Genomic DNA, 23,036 nt, shown 5'->3' with positions numbered 1-23,036 from the left:
CTAAGTAGGGTGACCATGTAATTTATAGTGGAAACTAAGATCCTTTTGAAAGTGAATGAGTGCTTTATATATAATTTAAATTATAAAATTTTTGACATACTCATTGATCAATAAATTGGCTGATTATATTGGTGAATTAATAAAATAAAAAGTTTCTCCAATAAATTTTTGGAAAAATATAAATGTTTATATCAAAGCAAAAGTTAATTTCTTGATTATATGATTATTAAAAGATTAACATAAGCAGAATTTTTTTTTGTTGTAACATATTCACATTTCTTAGCCATTTCTGTCCCCAAAAGATGTCACAGGTATTTTCCTGAAGAATGCATTAAAAGATTTATTTCTTTCTTAAAATTTCCTGCAGTCATCATCAGTTGCATTCTGTAGTTCATGGGGCTCAAACCCATGAACTGTGAGATCATGACCTGAGCTGAAATCAAGAGTCAGACGCTCCACTGACTGAACCATCCAGGTGTCCCGTCTGGCTTCTTTCACTTAGCTTAATGTATCCAAGGTTCATTCATGTTGTAGCATTTGACACTACTACATTCCTTCTTATGGCCAGATAGTATCCCTCTGTATGGATATACTGCATTTGTTTATCATCTCCAGTTGATAAACATTTGGATTGTTTCCACATTTTGGCTGTTATGAATAATGCTACTATGAACATTTGTGAACAGATATTTATGAGAATACATTTGGGTATATATCTAGGAGTGGAATTGCTGGGTCATGAGGTAACTCCCTGTTGAACTTTTTGAGGAACTACCACACTGTTTCCCACAGTGGTTGCACCATTTTACATTCCCGCCATCGATGTGTGAGAGTCAAGGCGGCCCAAGATGGGACACGCTACAACCTAAGAAACCACTCTTTACCCAGGCAAGTGACAGTGACTGCACCCACTTATATATGCAGCCCTGGTGGCCTCCCACCAGGGTCAGCCTCCTCTTAAACAGCCATCCAGAAATTCCTCAGAGGAAAGAATAATGTCAAACAAAGTGACTACAGTGAAGGACTCTTCTAAAGCCCTAAAAGCTGCCATTACCCAAAATAGGCATCCCACACATTCATTTATGACTTGCCATAAATACCAGCACTAGCAATATTATCTTCATATGAGGAGTTGATTTCATAGCACTTTAGAAAGTTACAGCATCATAAATAATCTATGAATATGTTATTTCATCTGCTCTCAGAATTTGCTCCAACAGAGTTCTGGCCAATTTTAGAAGTTTCCATGTAAATATATAAATATAACGGTAAGAAGAACATGAAAATTGAACAAAACGAGGCCAAGTATCACATTTAATCCACAAATATTATGAAAGAATATGAAATTGTTTTATGGGTGGCTAAAGTAAGCCTGTTTGGTGGGGAGGAGATGACATGTGTATTGCCACTAGTCCGAAAAGGAAGGATGCCTAATAGGGAAGCAAGCCTCTTTCTTTAGAGCCTCTTTTTCTCTAGTTAATGCTGTACAGTGTTATAAATGATTTGGTGCTGTCCTAAGCACATTTATGTATGTATACATTTATACTGACATTTTTAAGAATAACAAAGGGCAGCTTAGGTGGCTCAGTCCATTAAGCGTTCGACTCTTGATTTTGGCTCAGGTCACGGTCTCACGGTTCATGGGTTCAAGCCCCACATCAGGCTCTGCACTGGCAGCATGGATCCTGCTTGGGATTCTCTCTTTTCCTGTCTCTCTGCCCCTCCCTCTCTTTCTCTTGAAACAAATAAGTAAACATAAAAAAATAGTTCTTTAAAAAAAAGAATAACAGAAAATACTATTTTACGACACTTAATGCCCTGTGACACATCTGGAAGTGTGCCTTAAGAGAAAATTAATTCTGAAATGGAGTTGATTTCCATCAATTGTCACTAAAAGTTATTCAGGTGAAAATGAACAGTTTGAGCTTGACTCTACAAAGGTGTTAATTAAGAGCACAATTATGGGGGCGCCTGGGTGGCTCAGTCAGTTAAGTGTCTGACTCCGGCTCGGGTCATGATCTCATGGTTTGTGAGTTCGAGCCCCATGTTGGGCTCTGTGCTGACAGCTCAGAGCCTGGAGCCTGCTTCGGGTTCTATGTCTCTCTCTCTCTGCTCCTCCCCTGCTTACCATCTGTCTCTCTCTCTCTCTCAAAAATAAATAAATGTTAAATTTTTTTAAGAAAAGAGAACAATTATGGAAATAGGTTAACAGTTATTGATCATTCCAGTTTTCTTAAAACATAGGCCTACGGTGTGATCTGTGATTCTTCTTTCCTGGAGTCTGGAATTCTCTCCTGCTTTCCTTTCCCAGCTGCTTGAGATTCTCTGGAAGAACTTGATGCCGTTGATTCCCAGATATTCTGCAGGTTTGGCGCAGGCAGATTTCAGGCTGAGGTGATTCAAGCCTAGTACTCGGGACCCAGTGGGGAGGGTTTGGCTGCTGTTTGAATGTCCATGTTGTGTAGGTAGATTGGTGATGGAAGTTAAAACATCACTGCTTAGTGGTTTGCTGGCAGCTCCCTTCCTCCAGACTTCCTCTCAAAGGCTCCAAGTGGACTCCGTATTATTTCCAGGAAGGTATGGAAGTGGAGGTAGCAAAGGGTATTGCTTTGGAGAAAACCTGGGGCTAAGAGGAATGCCTCAGTCTGGAAAACTTGGTTCTCTCTCCTCCTGAGACTGCTGTTTATAAGGGCAGGACATTTGGCTCTGCCATCTTATCTGCTGCGGAAGTAAGCAGCAACTAAGGGGGATTGAAAAAAAAATCTAATGTTCACTTTATCATAAAAGAAACACACTATATCGTATATCTCACCATTTCTTTATATTTATTTTTTTGTAACAGTATAGTTCAAGGCCCACTTTGGATAGTGAATACCAGCTATCAATACCTTTTCATTGCCCTCTGCTGGAGATTTTTTCTCTCTTCCTGTTTTCATTGGAAATTCAACAAGGTCTGGGCCCTTTTACAAAGCATAAATGGGGGTTATATAGGAAGAGGACGGAGTTAGGAACGGTCACAAGTAAAACACACCCAACAGGTAAGGGGGGGAGGGAAACACACCAAATATTCAGGAAGGTTCGAAGACTGCAAGTGAGGCACAGTGAGTTTTTTTATAGAACCTGGTGGAACTCAAGGAACCATCTCTGAGATAAACACCCTTATTCAAATGCCACAGACACACTGTTTCCCTAAACAGAGAGACTTGAGCCCTAGCAGTTTTTATGCTGCAGCAAAAGATTTGGGTCAGAACCAAAGTTTTAAAGACTTTATTGAAGAAGTTCAAAGATTCATTGGCCAGCAGCCAAGTGTGGTCTGATTTGTTTGCATTTCCTCTGGGAACTTGCAGGCAAGTGAGGAATTGGCCAGCCACAACCAAGAGGGTCACTCACTCCCCTGTGGGTCTTTTCTTCCTGGCATTTACGATGTGGGGGAGGGGAGTCAGGAGGAATCCATTCCCTACAAAGGCCTGGTTTCAGCAGCCCCGTCAAGCTGCAGTCTCCCCTCACATCAACCTGGCATTAATTAGTCCACCAATGAGACCTGTATCGTTCAGGGTGAGAGGCAGTGGGATGAGAGGTGGGAAGTGAAGTGTCACCACTTCTTCCTTCCGCTAGTAATGGGCAGAAGACCTGCTCCAGGCTCGGAGGCACCAAGCATGTGTGCTCATGGACTGGTTTTTCTTGTTCACGCTCTTGGAAAGCTCAACATCCACCAAGAATCTTTTAAGCATTCTTTTGTCTAACTTAGAGAATTTTGGGAAATTTGCCAACTGGATTGGACTTTAAAAAATGGAAGCAAAAATTTTTTTTCCTCTGGTTTTGGGAATTTGAAAAGAAGGTGCTTGTTTCCCATACATGAGTATGCATATACATACGGCATGAAGATCTCTCTCCTTCTCTTGGCATTTTGATTACATTGATAGAAAATTGGGCAAAAATGTGAAAAGGTGGGGCACCTGGGTGTTTCAGTTGGTTGAGTGACTGATTCTTGATTTTGGCTTAGGTCATGATCTCATGGTGGTAAGATAGAGCCCTTTGTCAGGCTCTGTACTAAGCATGGAGCCTGCTTAAGATTCTGTCTCCCTCTACCCCTGCCCCACTCTCTGTCTCTCTCTGTGGGGGAGGGGGGGAGTGAAAAGATTACTGATTGCTAAAAGGTGAGGAGGAGGAGAAGTTAGATTTGAAGAGGTGGGTCTTTGGTTGTCCTGGACTGATGAATTCAGGAGATTCATTGCTGAGCAGAATTCACAGCCTCATCAGTATTCTTAATGTCCATGCAGGTGAAGCCTGAGAGCTGGAGGTCATATATATATAGGCATGATAGTGCATGGGGTGAATAGGCAGGAGACCCAAGAGTCAATGTGCCATTGAGGTTGCTGGGCAGGTGGAGGAGCAGGAAGCACTGACAATCTGTCTCCTCAGCTAGACAACAAGTACACTGGAAGAATCTGTCTGACCTATTTTAGAACCCTGGAGTCTATTGAATAAGACTATCTTGAAATTCCAGGGGAAGGCTTGAATGGTTAATTTTGGTAAATTTTTCAGCTCTTAGTAAGTAGCAGCTACCCTAAAGATTCTACAACACATACACACGAACCTGTTAGAACTTATAGATGAATTCAGCAAAGTAGCAGGATACAAAGTCAACACACAAAAGTCAGTTGCCTGTCTGCCTTCCTTCCTCTCTTCCCCTCTTCCTCTCTTTCCTTCCTTCCTTCCTTCCTTCCTTCCTTCCTTCCTTCCTTCCTTCCTTCTTCCGTCTTTCTGTCTTTCTCTCTCTCTCTCTCTTTCATTTTGATTTCCAGTTTTTATTTAAATTCTAATTAGTTAACATGTGTGACAAAATGGGTTTCAGATAGAATCAGGTAGTGATTCATTACTTACATATAATACCCAGTGCTCATCACAAGTGCCCTCCTTAAAACCGATCACGTATTTAACCCAACCCCTGCCCACCTTTTCTCCAGCAACCTCATAAAACTGAGTTTGCTCTCTGTAGTTAAGAGTATCTTGGGGCACTGGGTGGCTGAGTCAGTTAAGCATCCCTTGGTTTCTGTTTATGTCATGATCTCATGGTCTGTGAGTTTGAGCCCCACATTCGGCTCTAACAGGGCAACCTGCTTGGAATTCTCTCTCCCTCTCTCTCTCCCTCTGTCTTTGCCCTTCTCCTGCTCGTGCGCGCTCTCTCTCTCTCTCTCTCTCTAAACAAACAAACATAAAAGAAAAAGTATCTTTTGGTTCACTCCCTTTTTTTTTCCTTCCCCTATATTCTACATATGGATGAAATCATAGTTGTATTTCTATGCACTAACAGGGAACAATCTGAAAAGGAAATTATGGAAACAACGTTGTTTACAGTAGCATCAAAAAAAAAAAAAAAGAATAGGAATTAAGGAGGTGAAAGACTGCAGAAAGACTGCAATAAAGTGCTAATAAAAATAACTCAAAATGGTCAAAGACCTAAATGTAAGACCTAAAACTATAAAATTCTTGGACAAAGCATAGGGCAAAAACTTCAAGACATTTTATTGGGCAATGATGAATGGCCTATGACACCAAAGGCACAGGCAACAAAAGATGAACTAGACAACTGGATTTCATGAAATTTACAAAAAAAATTGTGCATCAAAAACACTACCAACAGGGCCAACACAGAGAAAATACTCGCAAATCATTTGGTAAGAGATTAATATCCAGAATATGTAGAGAATTCCTAGAAAACAATAATAGCAAAGTCAACCCAATTCAAAAATGTGCAAAGAACTTGAATAGACATTTCTTCAAAGGTGTACAAATGGCCAATAAGCACATGAAAGATGCTCAACATCACTAGTCACTAAGAAAATGCAAATCAAGGGGCACCTGGGTGGCTCAGTCAGTTGAGTGTCTGACTTAGGCTCAGGTCATGATCTCAAAGTTTGTGAGTTCGAGCCCTGGGTTGAGCTCTGTGCTCACAGCTCAGAGCTTGGAGCCTACTTCAGATTCTGTGTCTCCCTCTCTCTCTGTTCCTCCCCTGCCCATGCTATGTCTCTCAAAAATGAATAAGCATTAAAAATTTTTTAAAAAAAAGAAAAAAGAAAATGCAAGTCAAAACCCTCTCATACCCATTAAAAAGGCTACTATCAACACCCCCCCTAGCTCCCTGTAAATAACAAATGTTGGTGAGGATATGGAGAAATTGTAACCCTTGTGCACTGTTGGTGGGAATGTAAAATGGTACAGTGGCTATGGAAAACAGAATGATAGTTCTTCAAAAAGATTAAAAATAGAATTACCATAAGATCCAGCAATTACACTTTTGGGTAAATCCAAAATAATTGAAAGCAGGTCTCAAAGAACTATTTGTACCCATGTTCATAGCACCATTATTCACAGTAGCTAAAATGTGAAAGCAACTGAGTGTCCATGGGTGGATGAACAGATAAGCAATTTGTGGTATATAGATATACAATGTAATATTCAGCCTTAAAAGAGAAGAAAATTCTAATATATGCTACAACATGGATGCATCTTGAGGACACTATGGTAAGTGAAAGAAGTCACAAAAAAACAAATACTGTACGATTCCATTTATATGAGATACTTAGTCAACATCAAAGAGACAGAAAGTAGAATGGTGGTTGCCAAGGGCCAGGGGGAGAAGGAATGGGGAGCTATTGTTTAATGGGTATAAAGTCTCAGCTTTACAAGATGAAAAGCATTCTGTAGATGGATTGGGGTGATGGTTGTCCAGCAGTGTGATTATACTTAATATCACTGAACTGTACACTTAAAAATGGTAAAGATGGTAAATTTTATGTTTTGTTTATTTTTCCACAGTAAAGAAATGAGGGAAAAAAGTGAATTTGGCTGCCATGGTGTGGAGAAGCAAGAGGGAAACACACTTTAAACTCTCTGCCCCTGACAGATAAATGATGAGGGAAGTGGCCTCCATCTATCTAAGAAAATGCAATTCAAGGGGCTTAACCTACTCAACCCCAGCCAGGAAAGGTCTGGTACACCAGCACCTTGGTCCTGCCCTGTACTAGTGGCCCCAGAGTGAGGGGTACATGGATCTTTGGGGAGGCCTGTCATTGCTCATCCCCACACCACATCTGGAGCCCCCTCATTCATTTTTCTGCTTCATTGGCTATAGACTCCCTTTCTGAAAGGAAAACTCCATCTTTTTTTCTCTGGCAAAAAACCAGCTCCCCTCTGGTACAAGAGAATCTGGATAGAGAACACTGAAAGGGTTGGTTCACCCTGATCAGCTTCAATCACGTGGGACCAAACGCCCATGTGCCTGGGAGCCTCTCCCCTGTGTCTGTGTGTCCTGGCTCTTTTATTCCTTCCTGTCTGGGAGTCCCATGCATGGCTGGTCTGAGCCCATGTTTGACTTTAAGGTCATTTATTTCTCCACTAGCTGAAAGAAAGGCAGGTCTTTCTGCTCCCTTTAGCCCCTGGTTCCAGGAGTAACCCTGCCCCTTACTGGTGTTTCCAGGCCATCCTACATTACTGGAGAGGGGACCTTGGAAAGAAAAGGGCCCAAGAGGAGCCTAGCAGAGGATGCATCTTTAACATGCCCCCAAGGGACTCTTATTCTTCCTGAAGCAACTGCACCTATATAATTCTGGAAATTCTATGTCCAGACCAGCCTCCCAGGTCGTTTTCCTTAGGAGGAAATTTTCAGAGAGTCACCTTAGAAGGTACTTCATTAATTGAGAGATGAAGAAAAGAAAAAAGATGGCAAATATGAAACTCACAGCATGGCCAGGACAGCATGGGCCACCTCATGCCACCTTCCCCATGGTTCCCTTGGCTCTCGGCATTGGAGCTAACTGATGGTGTCCACTGCAGTGAAAACAGCTGTCCTTCGGGCAACTGGTGAGGACAGGGCTTGTGATGGGCCTAGGGTGATGGAATACACGAGAAGAACAAGGGTCCAGGGGGATCTCATGGACACAAAGGGAGAATGTGATGGACTCAGTTTCAAAGCTGAAAGAGGCAGGAGGTAAAAACAATGACATCCTCTGAGAAGCATAGAGATGCAATGGATTTCAAGTTGAGCCCTTTACACTGGGGTCAGCAAACTTTATGTATTTAAAGATCATNAGTCGGACGCTTAACCGACTAAGCCACCCAGGCGCCCCAAGGACTGCGCATTTTTAAAGGAACCATTTCCTGTCCCCTGGAATTCTGATGCAGGTGGCTTATGGTCCACACTTTGAGGACCTCTGCCCCACGTGATACTTAGCTCCTTCTATTACCCCAGCATGTGGCTTCTGCATCCAGTGATGGGGCAGCAAAATTGCCGGAGTCCAGCTCCAGCCAGGTCCGGGGGTCCCTGAAGGATGGGCAGTGTTGGTGAGGGAGGGATGAGAGACACACGAGATTCTGGGCACCAGCCAGGCCTCTCCGCACTGAGACTCAACTTTACTTTATGATTTAGTGTTTAGGGGATGGCACAGAAGTGGCATTCTGATGATAAATCCTTTTATCAGTAAAAACTTCCCAGAAAATTGATATGCATAGGTGTATGGGGAACAGCCCAGAAGTGGCATTTTAATGATAAATCCTTTGATTAGTAAAGATTCTCCAGAACATTGATATACAAAAGGGTAAGGGGAACAGCCCAGAGGTGGCATTAGCATAGTAAAGGCAAAAGTTAGTTCTTTGTGAGTAGGGGTCAATAGCCTGTTTATCGATTATTGGGAGGTATTAAGAAAAACAAGTCTTTCAGGAACGCAATGTTGCACCCATAACCACAAAAGAAGTTCCTTCACAAAGCGCAATCAGCATATCAAGGCCAGAATGAGTCACTCTTAATACCAATCAGCAAGGTGCCTTGGGGGTCGGTACTCAAGCAGAAACAATTGGGTGGGGGTGGATATCAGTCACCATCTAACCGTAAGAGTCTGTGCAACTTACCTTAACCTCACAAGGAGTTTCTTCCTCAACTTATGAATTCAGAAATGGCTCCCAACACAAAATGATGAGAGAGCTGCCAACTTTAGGTGTCTCTCACAGTCAGCCTGCTGTGCTCACGCTTAGCCAGACCCACCTCCCCACAGAGGCCACCTGTCAAAAGGCTGCTGATGCTTATTCTCACGGGAACACCACCAATGATGCTTGGGGCTCAACCTAGTTCAGCACAATGAGTCTTAGTGATGATGCCATTGGGATGTGCTTGCTCTGATTCTATGACTGTATTGCATTTGAGAAATTATTATTGTGAAATTTTGGCAGGGGAAGAGCAAATTTTATATTGCTCGTAAGGCCTGAGTAGGGGAGGGAGGTGATGGCTAAAGAGTACCAGGTTTCATTCTGAGGAGGTGAAAATGTTCTAAGAGTAAGTGTGGTTATACTGAGATACCACATGATGCCAGTCAGAGTGGCTAAAATGAGTAAATCAGAAGACTCTAGATGCTGGCGAGGATGTGGAGAAACGGGCACCCTACTACACTGTTGGTGGGAATGTAAACTGGTGCAGCCCCTCTGGAGAACAAACTGAGGACTGATGGGTGTTGGGGGGAGAGGGGGGAGATGGGCATGGAGGGGGGCACTTGTGGGGATGAGCACTGGGTGTTATATGGAAACCAACTTGACAATAAACTATTTGTAAAAAAAAAAAAGAGTAAGTATGGTTATGGTTGTACATATCTGTGAATATGTGCCAATCCATTGAATTGTGTACTCCAAATGGGTGAATAGGATGTTTTATGAATTATTTCTCAATAAAGCTGTGTAAAGGAAAAGTTCATTACACTGAGGTACATGGAATATACTCTCTAAAGACACACATTAAAGATTTGTATATACAAATAAAGATCATGTTATGTCAGTGACACAGTGTGTTTCCCACATAAATGGAGGGAAGAAAAGGTCTGAGAACTCCATAGTCTAATTCTTGGGGGGATGGCTCTCCTAATATACTTTAAAATTAAAATAATGATTTTAATCTTAATTTAGTTTAAAATACTGATAATTCCCTAAGACATTTGACTGAAATCAGTAATGACTTATTGACGACGTTGCTTATTACTCTGTTATCTCTACAGAGATACATTGCTGAGTCTGATACATCTCAATTTGAGATGTGTATCTCGAAAGAGGGTTGGTCCTGACATTGCATGCCAGGGGGCTGCAGCTAAGCTGGTGACTGGCTTTCTACTGGGCCCACATGGCTCTGTTCTCTGGTCCTTATGGAGTCTTCATTTTACCCTGCATTTTCTAGCTTAAAGCTTTTCCCTCTGAAATCATGAACTTAGATATATGATCAAAAGTCCTGAAGTGGATCATCAAGGAGTTATTTCTCAGTTATTTGACTAATGAATAGTCTCCCTTCTAAGAACCCTACAAGGAAGAAGTGCCCAGAGCTTCTCTCCTGTGATGTTCAGAACACAGAAATATGGAACTAGAAGGATTCTTGGAGATCTTGTGCAAACTCTGTCTGCATTTACAGCCCAAGAGAGGTGAAGTACAAGGAAATCACCAGGTAAGCTAGTGAACTGAGACTAAACCTTCCGACTCATGGCTTATCCCATGTTCTGTGCTTTGTACTGTCTGTGAAAGCCACGGAAAACCCCCAAAACACCTATCTTCCCAAAACCAAACCTACCATCTAGTTTAAAATCAAGTTGTAGTTGTTTCTGAATCACAAATTGGGGGCAGCCCCATGCCACCACTGAAGGAATAAGACCCTCTCCTCAGAGAAACACAGCTCTGGGAGGTAGAAGGAGCCCAGTCACACAGAGGGGACCAGTTCACAGGCTCCTCCTCCCAAGTGACAGAGCCTGGAAAAGTGCTTTTCTCCCTCCACAACATAACGAATTGCTGCTCCCCGGCTAGTGTCCAGCATTTGCTCTGTGCCAAGCTCTGGCATCCATCCAGCCCCCTCCTTGGGAGCCAAACCCTAGACTCTCTTGTACTAGGAACTGGTCCAGAAGGGCTTTGGCAGTTGGCAAGGAGGAGCTTTATACCACAGTCTGGGGGGCCCAGCTGCCCAAGCTCTGGCTGCCTGGGTGGGTGGCCAGGACCCCTACTCTGTAGAGACCTGCCCCAGCTCTGCAAAGGAAGGACAAGGGAGGCAAATGATAGCTTAGCAGCAGCACTGAGGGGGTGCTGGGGGTACATTGTGAAAGAATGCTTACCCTGGATTGTTCTTCCTCCTTCGGGGGTGGGGGGATTCGATGCCACCAGTACCTGAGTGCCATGTTCCTTTTACTTAAGTTCAGCCAAGGAATTAGCTCCTGAGAGCACATACTCTTGACGCCTGGGATTCTTCACTCTAGGTAATCTAGAACTGGGATAGCGTGTGAGTAAACACAAGCGACTTCTCTTCTTTGCAAGGCTTTCCCTTCTGTTCCCTTCCTTGGAAGGAGCAGTTCCTGGTGTGTCTGGTGATGGCTTCTCTTGTACCTTTGAGTTTCATTATTAGGATTGCCAGAATGGGTTGGTCATTTCTTTGGTTTATATCTGGTGGATTGTCCTGGCCAGTTCCAAAGGGCAGACAGGGCATATGGGAGTCCACCTCTTTTTGCAGCAGGTCTGTGTGTCCCCCAGACACTGGCTCATCCCGCACCCATTGCGCACCATCAAGGGCAGGGTGACATTCATTCTCTGCAAGCCTACACTTTCACATGTTGTCTAACATTTCTCAAAATTGAGAACCATGGACCTGAAGACTTAGAGATCCACCTAGTTGCAGAAATATATTCAGTTAGGGGCATCAGGGTGGCTCAGTCAATTAAGCATCTGACTTCGGCTCAGGTCATGATCTCGTAGTTTTTGAGTTCGAGCCCTGCTTTGGGCTCTCTGCTGTCAACACAGAGCCCACTTCAGATGCCCCCCTTACCTCTGTTCCTCTCCCACTCATGCTCTTTCTTTCAAAAATAAATACATATTAAAAAGAATAAAAAAAGAAATACATTCAGTTAAATTATTTCACTTGAGTTGATCATTCAGCATGAAAGACAATGTAAACACAGGAAAACTCAGACCCTGAGCCTAGGTGGCATCACCCAGCTATAAAGTTTCATCCCTACAAGATTCAGAAGGTACTTATATTGATTTAATTTTTTTTAAGTTGTCAGAATGAAAAAAAAATCCCAAACTCTCTCTAGAACCCATGGGAGAGCTTTTCTCTTTACCTGGATACCACCCTCCTTTCCATGCTCCCCCAACGCCACCAGAACTCTCAGGGATTCCTAGGTGCCATTTTGAAGTACAGGGTTGTAGAAAGGTCTTCCCCCTAACAAAAAAGGCCTCCTTCTAAAGAAAGAGCAAGAGGGTGGGCCTGGTTGGTGGTGCCCCCCACTACAGCCAGACTAAACAAGGGAAAGTGGCTACCCAATTCTGAGTTGGGAGGGCCTTGGGGACCCTCTCTTTCAATGCCATCTGATTCATGACTCTGCTGTCAACATCCCAGTCCATTAATGGACAGCTCCTGATAATGCAGTGTCTCCACAGTCAAAGCTGGCTGACCTAGAATTTTCACCAATCAGTTTTGCTCTTGACACCTGAGACTGTGATGAATCAAAAAAACCCAAAACAACCCCCAGTGAAAATGGGGCAGAGGACATGCGAGCCTGATGTGTGCTCTTTCTTTTTAAAATGTAAATGGATGTAAGACGTTCATTGAGTAGCCAGCAAATGTACTGATCTGTTTGTGAAAAATGTACAGATGGGGGAGATGGGAGTCGGAGGAGAAGCACAGATGGAGAAGTTTTTCATTTTGATTTGTCACTGAGCAGAGACCTGGAGTTGCAGAGGGTGTCAAGACTCACAGATGCAAACACAGGGAGGAAGGGCAGCACAGACACACAGCAGGCGCAGCCGGCAGGAAATGTGTTTCTGCAGGGCTCAGATGCATGAAGAAGGCCACATAACCAGGGGTGGGCTGGGGATTACAGCATAAGTCTGCCGTCCTCCCAGGGGACAGAGCTGAGTGCTCACAGATGGCTGAAGACCTAGGGATGTTTCCAGATAACTGAGACAGGCTGCTCCTGCCTCCCTCCCCTCTTAAAGAATGAGTGCTCTCTCTGTCTTTGATTTGCTGAGCCAGGCATTGCTCTCTGCTCTTTGTGTGGGGCTTGATCAACTGAGTGATTTTATATTATTGCTTCTCTTGATAATCATTTTTCTTTTTGGTGTCACCTAAATGCAGATATTCTCACTTTGCTTTTGTGTGTTCTCATTATTGCAGATTTTGTAGAGTTCTGAGCACAAGTGCACATGTACAGAGTCCCATTTTTGAAAGCATCTAGCATTTGCCTGTGTCCTTCGTATTTTCTTTTCAGCCCAAACAGCCTTTCAGGGCCACAGAGTGATGTGGTTAGAGTCCTCAAGATAAACTAATAATGCCGCCTATTCTTTTTTGGTCACCAGATCGTTATGTAAAGTATCTGAAATTTGTAAGCGTTCAGCTGGTTGATGAAACTCGATAATCACTTGAGTTTATACGCCAGTGGTATGTTTAAAATGTACACACGGGATTGGTTTTGGCTATTTTTAGAGGTGTGCGGTTACTTGTCCTGGGTAGCCCAGGGCACCCCCCACCCATCCCTCGTTGATAAGCTTGAGAGACACGCAGCTGGGCGTGCAGTAGAGAGCCCTTTGGCTGCCTCGGTTCAGGGTAGTAGGACACGTTTTGGTCTACACTCTGCTTTTGCATCTGCCGATACGTGCTGGTGTAAGTGCTGATCCTTCTGTGATGAGAACAAGGAGGACTCAGTTTCCTTAGGGGCTTGTGGACTGTGAGATACTAATGTATGCTAAAGACCGGCTGAGTGGGGGGAACCTGGGGACCTTGCCTTCTTCCTTGCTGTGTCTCAGATAACAGAAGATAGTTCCACACATTCCTTGTGGGTCTGAACTCCCTGGTGGGTCCACCTACTTAGTGAGAAAAGGATTTGCTTCTAGGGCCATCCCTCAAACTAGAGGGCAGCCCTCAATCAGACAAGTGCACCAAGGCAGGCACTGAAAACCCTGTATGTGAAAATTCAGCTACCCCTGGGCTGCTTGCTGCCTAGTGGGTAGGTGGGAAGGCAGGACCCTGCCGCTGGTGGCTTCCACTGCCAGAAAGACCAACGACTTCTCCAGCCTGGATGTGCACAGGGCATCATTGGTCAGTCCTCAGGTCTGCAAGGAGGGGCTGGGGGCTGACTTAACTGTTCCCTATTCCCTACCGGACACCCTTCCTATGAACTAATGTTGAGTACTGGTAGCTGAAGAACTTAACTGATGGTTTGCACTGATGTTGACACAGGAGCCGGTTGAGGCTGAATGGCCACTGTAGGTTCACAGGCTGCCGTTTCACACCCTCCCACAAACCATGTCTGGATAGGATTAGTCAAGGGCTGAGCTAATATGGTCTTTCATAGTATCATCAGGTATAAGAAGCAGAGCAGCATGGGAGGTGATGCAGGGAGAGCAAGTTTCCTAATGTGGTGCCCTGCAGACAACACGAGAAGGCAGTAAATACACTGTCCTGATGTTTGTTAAGGATTGATAAAAATATGTCAGAAGCCACAGTGTGAAAGTGAGGCTGGGAGATGCTCAGAGAAGGCGGTTGGTCATGTGTCCATGAGCAAGCTGCCTGCACCCCACCCTTCCTGCCTCCCACACTGCTCCTCAGGGTCTCAGTGCAGAGCTCTCGCTCTTCATTGTCTTCCTTTCAATCCCATTTTTTTTTTTTGAGAGAGAGAGAGAGATTGAGAGGGAGAGCATGTGCACAAGTGTGTGAGCGAGCGTGCACAGAAGAAAGGCAGAGAGGGAGGAGGAGGGAAAGAGAATCTTATGATGGAGCCCAATGCCAGGCTCGATCTCAACACCCTGCAATCATGACCTGAGCCAAAATAAAGAGTCTGATTCTTAACTGACTGAGCCACCCAGGTGTCCCTCAATTATTCTTAGCACTGCCTCTAACTCCAAGGTATTTTATTTTTGAATCACAACTCCGAAACCTCTTGTTTGAAGGGTAGTTTCAGTTTATTAACGAACCAAAGAAAACAGCACAATGTGACTGTGAAAGGCCAAGAGAGATGGATAGGGGTTCGTTCTGCCCAGCTCTCCTGTGCTGCTGGGATAAACCCTCCCACACCTCAGGCTGGTCTCACAGGGAGCACACTTTCCTGCTCCTGCGTTATGAGTGGGAAACTCTCCACACTCCCACCCCACTGGAAAGATTCCCTCTGCAGGATCATACACCTGCATCTAAGACCTAAAAAACACAGCTCTTGGAAAACATTTTTCCAATTTGCAGCTACACTTCTTCACACCTTTGTATTCAGCCGTGTTTGAAGCAGCACATCTACGGACAGACTGTAAACCCGGCCTATTAGATACTATTATTCTTTTCTTCTCTGCTGCTTAGTAGTCTAGATCCAGGTTGATCCCTCTCACACCCCAGAGAGAAAATAATAAAAGCTTACATTAGAGTTTTCAAAAGCGTGAACACACATTGTCTCATTTGAACCTCACAGTAGTCCTGGGAGGTAGGCAGGAGGACATTGTGGTTCCAGGATCCCGAGGTTGGTCGCACTGGTGAAGCTGGGAACCAAATCCACGTCCTGCAACTCCTGGTCCAGGGCTCCTTCCACTCCACCAAGATGAAGTGAGCTCACCTTGAGGAGCATGGCAGCCTTCTGCTTAGAACAGATGAAATGTCCTTTGGGCTGGCAAACCAAGGGATGTGAAGAACAGACCTGTCAGTGAGCTCAGGGGATAAACACACCTGAATGCAATCTGGCATCAATATCAGATGGGCGAATAGGACAGAACATGAGCGTCTTCGACAAGGGTTTCCAGGTTTCTCTTCTCTAACCTGGACCACATTGGGTGCTGTAACTGGAACTCAGCAAAGTCCAGGAGGAGAGAAGGAATTCAGAGGACTTTCTCATCTAGCAATTTATTGATTCCTTCACAAATTCTCTTGAGGTTGGGCCTACAGTCTCCATCCAGACTATAAAGGGTAGAGAGGAACTCCACGTCGGCAAAGTGGTTGAAAACGTGGTTGATGCGCCCATGGGTCCTGGGTGTCAGGTGTCGCTGTACCAGTTCGTGTACCAGGTCCTTGCACTCATTCAGGAGCCTGGAGAGCACGTTCCTGTCAAAGGTGTATTCCACCTCATAGAAGCTGACGATGGTCATGGCCGTCTGGTTCAGCTTCTTCCTGAGCTTCTCCACAATAACAACCTCCTCCTGGCTGAACTGGTTGTGCCGGTAGAGGATTCCGATTTTGATTGCCACCTTGATCAAGTCTTTCATAATCTTGTGGGCTTCCTTCTTGCTGTGGGTGTGCTCTCTGGTGACTTTGTAGAGCTCATCAAAGATCTCACTGCTGGTGTCATCGATCAACATGTTTGCCACGGTTTTGCTGGCTATTTTGCTCAGGATTTTTTTCTGGGCTTGAAGGGCAAGGCTCTTTGAGCTAAAAACATCAGGACCTATAGTAAGAAAAGAAAGAAAAGTTATAGAAATATGAGAACCATTAGTATGTTTCTACAAGTGAAACACACTAATTTGTTCCTAAAACAAAAACTCATGCCTTTTATATCCCACAGTTCCCTAACCAAACCCCACCAAAGCCTGGGATCCCTCCACCATCCCCTCCACATGACATGCTTATTTACCCTCTTGAGGGTATTCCTTCGAGAATTGCACTCCTATATTGCGCTCTTCCCTCTCTGGAAGTGGTCTGCTTTTGTCCAGGCAAAATCTCACCTTAAAAACATTTTTTAATTTTTTAAATTATTATTTTTTTTAATTTTAAAAAATATTTATTTTTTTAATTAAAAAAATTTTTTAATGTTTTATGTTTGAGAGAGAGAGAGAGACAGTGTGAGCAGGGGAGGGTCAGAGAGAGGGAGATACAGAATCTGAAACAGGCTCCAGGCTCTGAGCTAGCTCTCAGCACAGAGCCTGATGCAGGGCTTGAACCCACAAACCATGAGATTGTTATCTGAAATGAAGTCGAACGCTTAACCGACTGAGCCACCCAGGTGCCCCCCAAAAATATTTATTTATTTTTGAGAATGAGACAGAGTGTGAGCAGGGGAAGGGCAGAAAGAGGAGACACCGAATTCGAAGCAGGCTCCAGACCGAGCTGTCAGCACAGAGCCCAACGTAGGGCTTGAATTCACGGAGCACGAGACCATGACCTGAGCTGAAGTTGGACTCTTAACTGACTGAGCCCCCAGGCACCCTGAAATCACACCTTTTTAGAACTACTTCATGCATAATGCTTTCCTGGTCCTGTTAGCTCACAGAGAACTCCACTATCCAGTTCTGCAAATTACTGCTTAATGACAAGAATGTAGCACCAGTGCCGGCACCATTCCCAGGGCAGACATGGGTAGCCAATCATGGCAGTCTTTTTGACTGAGTCTCAGAATCCATCTTTTGAGCCTACAGTGTATTTTTATCGGTGCCTTGGAAATTGATATGTGTCTTACGGTCACTGTTGCCAGGTGGCACTTGCGCTGTGGTTGTCATTATATGCACATCAATTTGCACAATAGGAGCCAGAGATTTGGGAGAAAAGTCAAGAGCACTCGAAGGAATATTGCCTCACCAACACTCTCCATTGGCATAGGGAACAGAAGTGCACTGCGTGAGAAACACACACACTGACCACAGCAGGTCAAAGATACTTCAGATGAGCAGTACCCTGAATGTGAAGAAGCTTGGAAAAACCAAAGCCAGTTTATTTCTCTTATGTTCTACTTTATGAGTGAACGAGAGTAATACATGTTAAAAAAAACACTATGTCTAAGCAAGTCCAAAAAGAATCTTTCAAGAAGTATAAAATTTCTCAATAAAAAGAAAGCAGTCATTCACAATTTCATTGGCAGCATATTTTTCTTTCCCAAAAGCACGTAAAACAACATCTTAAAGTTGACAGTGTCTTAGATTTGATGAAATATTCCATGAAATCACCAATTAGGTAGAGCTGACATTTGAAATCTGCTGGCCATTACTCTACAGCATGTACGCATATCTTCCCTAGGAGATTCAAGTTGCCTAAGGACTGAGACAATGTCTTCCACAGCACCTCGTTCAGTTCTGGGCACAGGGACGAACTGGTGTCTGCTAAGTAAAATACCAAAGAAACACTGCATAAGAATAAGGAAGTAGTAAAATACAGTTCAAGTTTATACTTAAAAAATAGTTTTCCTTTGAGAACTGAGGACCCTTATAGGATCCATACAGAGATTTTATTAGTGCTCTGTGGCCACGTGTAAGTGATAGATATGATAGGCAAAGTGGACAGACAGATGGCCATACACATGCCAGGTTCTGCAATCCTTGCCTGGCCTCACCATCTTATATTCCATGCCCTCTGCCCTCACTGGACTCATTTTCTCAGTGGACAGTGATTAATACCTGGATGGTCAGGCCTCACAGACAGACCCAATAAATACCCCAACACAATTCAGACAAGGCTTTTGTGCACTTCCTCTACCCACATGGTGCCCTCACACTGGCCCAGCCTTGCTCCCTCAGTCCTGGCCCTTTGAGACAGCTATGTCTGCCCTCAGGCTGCTAGCTGCAGGCCCCAGGGGCATGGCCTGGAGTGGGGTTGCTGCGGCAGGATCAGCAGCCGTAAGGTAGCAGGTGCCACAGGCTTCCTACAGCTCAGGAAGCTCTCTCCCTAAAGTTTGAAACCATAGTCTTCAAGCGACTTCACAGTCTAGTGGCCCTGACATGGGTGGGATTTTCCCTTCAGGCTGGGTGCAAAGGGAACAAACAGCACCTCTTGACTCTTCTTTACCACGAGAAAGCCCAGACTGCCTGCTTGATGCCCTCCTAGAGTTAGTCACATAAAATATTCCTGCCCCATTCTGACCACCTACTGTGGTCACCAGACCTTTGTGTGAATAACTTCTGTTCCCCCAAACAGCAAATTTGTATTTCAAGGACAAATATATATATATATTTTAAATGTGTTTACTTTCGGACAGGGGGAAGGGCACAGGTAGAAAGAGAGAGAATCCCAAGCAGGCTTCACACTCAGCATGGAGCCCAACTCGGGGCTCAATCCCACAACCATGAGATCATGACCCAAGTTGAAACTAAGAGTCAGATATTCAACTGACTAAGCCACCCAGGTGCTCCCTCCCCCCCCCGAAAGATAAATATTTATAAGTATTAAGGATGTTCAGAAGATTGTGCTGTATGCTTTGAAGTCAATCCCACAGCAGAGGCCTAAAGACTTTTGAGTAGTGGCCCCATTGCTAAAATAACTGTATGCTTCCGAGGTGACTATTCTAATAAGAACAATGGAATCTAGAAAGATCCCTTCTAGAATATAAAAAAATGAGTCATTTCTTTATCAATACAGCTCCTAAAAGCTGCCTGAGATAAGACCATTAAGAGACTCTTTAGACAAGCAGCAAGCTTGGGCAGTTGGGTGGCTCACTCCGTTCAGCATCTGACTCTTGATTTCAGCTCAAGACACAATCTCACAGGTGTGGGATCGAGCCCTGAGTCAGGCTCTATGCTTGCAGCTTGGAGCCTGCTTGGGATTCTCTCTCTCTCTCTCTCTCTCTCTCTCTCTCTGTCTCTCCCTCTTTCTCTGCCCCTCCCTCCCTCTCAAAATTAACAAACATAAAAAATTTACAAAGGAAAGGAATGCAGCAAGCACGTACCCACACAGAAGCAGAAGATCAAATACAGGTATGTCCACCAGAATGTAAGCTCTGTGCAAGTGGGGACTGGTGTCGAAGCCCTATAGTATGCCCAGTGCCTCACACACTCATGGCACATGGCAGGACCTGGTGGAAGGAAGGGAGCACTGGCTGGCTCTGTGCCAGGTACTTCATAGCTTAACTCTAAATGTTGGGTGATGCTGGCAATTTTACCAAGGCTCCTCTGCCTGATTCCAAACATGGCTCCTTCCCCCGCCAGCACTCCCAACACTTTTCTCTAGACCAGTAGGTGTCACAGCTTTTGCTCATATATTCCCATAAGGGTTTTGAAAAACTATGTATCTCCTTACATATTTAACTTGGCAGCACGTATTTTGCACCTTAAGGTTAAATAGTTATAATTGTTAACAGATATGATTTCTATATCTTATAAAAGTGATATTTAAAAATTAGCCTGTTATGGGCCGCCTGGGTGGCTTAGTCGGTTAAGCGTCCGACTTTCGCTTAGGTCATGATCTCGTGGTTCGTGGGTTCGAGCCCCGCGTCGGGCTCTGTGCTGACTGCCAGCTCAGAGCCTGGAGCCTGTTTCAGTCTGTGACTCCCTCTCTCTCTGACCCTCCCCTGCTCACGCTGTCTCTCTCTCTCTCCTAGAAATAAATAAAACATTAAAAAAAAAATTAGCCTGTAAGGGGCGCCTGGGTGGCTTAGTCGGTTAAGCATCCGCCTTCGGCTCAGCTCATGATCTCATGGTTCGTGGGTTTGAACCCTTCGTCAGGCTCTAAGCTGACAGCTCAGATTCTGTACTTCCCTCTCTCTCTTACCCTCCCCTGCTCACACTGCCTCTCTCTCTCTCAGAAATAAATAAAAAAACATTAAAAAATAACCTATTAAATAATTTTTAAAATGTGTCCAATATAACAGAAATGCTGACAGTGATAGAACATTTACTGCCCATTTTAAAGTGTCAGGAACAAGCTCTTCTTTAGAAATGTTACATTGTTCTTTTTCCCCTTGAAATTGTATCTCTTTTCTATGACACCCAGAGAACTTTAACTTAATATATGTTTTTATGCTTGAAAATGTTTTATTTGATCAATTCATCTTAATTCTCTACAGCCAAAGGATGCATACAAATAGAAATTTAAATTGAAAGACGATTCTGGTAACCAAAAATCTCCAAGCCTCAAAGCATTTCCTCTGGAGTGAGTTTTTTTATCTTAGTGCACAATATGAAATATTACAATGTTGATAAATACTAAAGTAAAAGGAAAATTTTTATTGGAAATGCAGCTTCAAATGAGATGGGTAGGGAGCGGGTTATGGCATCTCGATTCAAAGAGGCATCACCCACCCCGGAGCTTCACATCATCCCTGTATCTGACCAGGCAGGTTTTGCACCCCAGGGTAATATATTTGTCCTGATACGATTCTTTATGGGTATGGACACTGACGAAAACTCCAGAAAGAAGACAGACCCTCCATGCTTCGACCTCATGTTGTTTGTCAGGCACGTACATGTAGAAAAGAGTATGTACTGAGTGAGGAAGAGGAATCGGATCCATAAACCACTTCCTTCAAAGCTGTCCTTGTCTGCATATCACACGGAAAGTCTCTGGACTCTGGGCAGCACATAAGGGGGATTGAATTCTCCCCTTATGTGAGAGCAGCCAAATTCCATGATATGATAAGTGCTCTTTGGAGGTAAGGAGTCTCTTGTTCAAGTAAGTTTGGACAATACTGGGTTAGGCAATGTTAAACAGATTCTTTTCCTGCAAGACTTAACAATATTCCTTTAACACATCAAAGTGTTATCAACTCTCTGAGAGAGGTTGGTGTGGTAGGCAGCATAATGAACCCCCGGCTGCCAAAGGTGTCCACTTTTTAGTCCTTGGAACCTGTGAATGTGGTACCTTACCCAGCAAGAGAGACTGTGCCAATGTGATGAAGTTAAGGATTTGGGGATGGAGAAATTACCCTGGATCATCCAGTAAGCCTGACATAATCACAAGGGTCTTGTTTTTTAAATGTTTATTTTTGAGAGAGAAAGAGAGACAGAGCACAAGTTGGGGAAGGGGCAGAGAGAGACAGAGGGAGACACAGAATCCAAAGCTGGATCCAGGCTCTGAGTTGTCAGCAAAGAGCCTGATGCTGGGCTCGAACCCACAAACTGAGATCATGACCTGAGCTGAAGTCGGGTGCCACCCAGGTGCCCTAATCACAAAGGTCTTTCAAAGTGAAAGATGGAGGCAGGATAGAGTGGGCCAGTGAACGGGATTTGATGGTGGAAGTAGAGGGTCAGAGTGATGTGATTGCTTGCTTTGAAGATGGAAGAGGGAGCCACCAGCCGAGGAATGTGGCTAGCTTCTAGAGGCTGGAAAAGGAAAGGGAACAGAATCTCCCCTTGAGCCTCCAGAAAAAAATGGAGCTCTGCTGATACAGTGATTTTTAGTTCTGTAAAACCCATTTAGGATTTTTGATCTCTAGAGGTGGAAGATGATAAATTTGTGTTGTTTTAAGCCACTAAGTTTGTGGTAGTTTGTTTTGTTACTGTGGTGGTGACGCAGGTAGATAGAAGTGACGTAGCATTTCCCAGTTTTATTTGATCAAGAAGTCTTTCTGTCTTTTGGGTAGAGTGACCAACTGCTCTGGCTTGTCAGGATTGAGGGGTTTCCCTTATAGCTGACTTTCAGTGCTAGAGTGAGAGAAGTGCCAGGCACATTGGAACAAGTTGGTTACCCTATTCCTTTTTTTTTTTAATGTTTATTTTTGAGAGATAGAGAGAGACAGAGTACGAGTGGGGGAGGGGCAAAGAGAGAGACACACACACAGAATCTGAAGCAGGCTCCAGGCTCTAAGCTGTCAGCACAGAGCCTGACATAGGGCTTGAGCCCATGGACTGTGAGATCATGACCTGAGCTGAAGTTGGATGCTCAACTGACTGAGGCACCCAAGCACCTCAGTCACCCTATTCCTAAACCACTAGTGATGCATATATCATGGAGTTAAAAATTGAACAAAGAAGTAACAAAAAAAAATTTCAGAGAGTGGCAGAATATGACACATACCTACCATTTAAAATGCTATAATCTCAGCAGGTAAGTTGTACACATTCATGCTGCCACATTGACTGATTTACCACCTTTCTCTACTTGCTTTTTATTATTATTATTTTTTTCTATTTGCTTTTTAACTCTGATGTCAGCCTTAACCCTTTTTTGTTCACTCTGGGCAAAATCTCTTTTGTCCTTTGATTTCTCTGTAGTTATTGAGCACTTACTCTTAGTTTGGCTGCATATGAAGTGCTACAGGGGAAATTTCCCCAAAATATGGTCCTGAAGATGTGAGGCACAGATAAATGAAACAAAATATGGAAACGTCTGAAATAGCCCAAAATGGCATGAGAAAGAA

General features: G+C 44.0%; 1 protein-coding gene across 1 annotated transcript; it reads right to left on the bottom strand.

The window, feature by feature from the left end:
• Positions 1 to 14,945: 14,945 nt before the first annotated feature.
• TNFAIP8L3 (TNF alpha induced protein 8 like 3) lies at positions 14,946 to 18,338 on the bottom strand. Its single transcript, XM_077764365.1, has 3 exons — positions 18,300 to 18,338; positions 16,611 to 16,701; positions 14,946 to 16,424 (listed from the first exon to the last, which is right to left on the bottom strand). The coding sequence occupies exons 1-3, from the start codon at positions 18,336 to 18,338 to the stop codon at positions 15,862 to 15,864; spliced, it is 693 nt and encodes a 230-aa protein (XP_077620491.1). The 3' UTR covers positions 14,946 to 15,861.
• Positions 18,339 to 23,036: the final 4,698 nt, after the last annotated feature.

The sequence above is a fragment of the Crocuta crocuta genome, unplaced genomic scaffold, assembly GCF_008692635.1.
Source record: "Crocuta crocuta isolate KB4526 unplaced genomic scaffold, BGI_CrCroc_1.0 scaffold102, whole genome shotgun sequence".
Lineage (NCBI taxonomy): Eukaryota > Metazoa > Chordata > Mammalia > Carnivora > Hyaenidae > Crocuta > Crocuta crocuta.
Note: the sequence above shows the minus strand (reverse complement) of the source record. Positions and strands in the feature narration are given on the sequence as shown.

What these genes read in the sequence shown, in the direction of transcription:
- TNFAIP8L3 (XM_077764365.1), bottom strand. Translation starts at nt 18,338, where the DNA reads ATGAGTCCAGTGAGGGCAGAGGGCATGGAATATAAGATG. An exon ending in AGGGCATGGAATATAAGATG is followed by an intron (nt 16,702 to 18,299) that starts GTGAGGCCAGGC and finishes AATGTTTTTAAG; the next exon opens with GTGAGATTTTGCCTGGACAA. An exon ending in GAAGGAATACCCTCAAGAGG is followed by an intron (nt 16,425 to 16,610) that starts GTAAATAAGCAT and finishes TTCTTACTATAG; the next exon opens with GTCCTGATGTTTTTAGCTCA.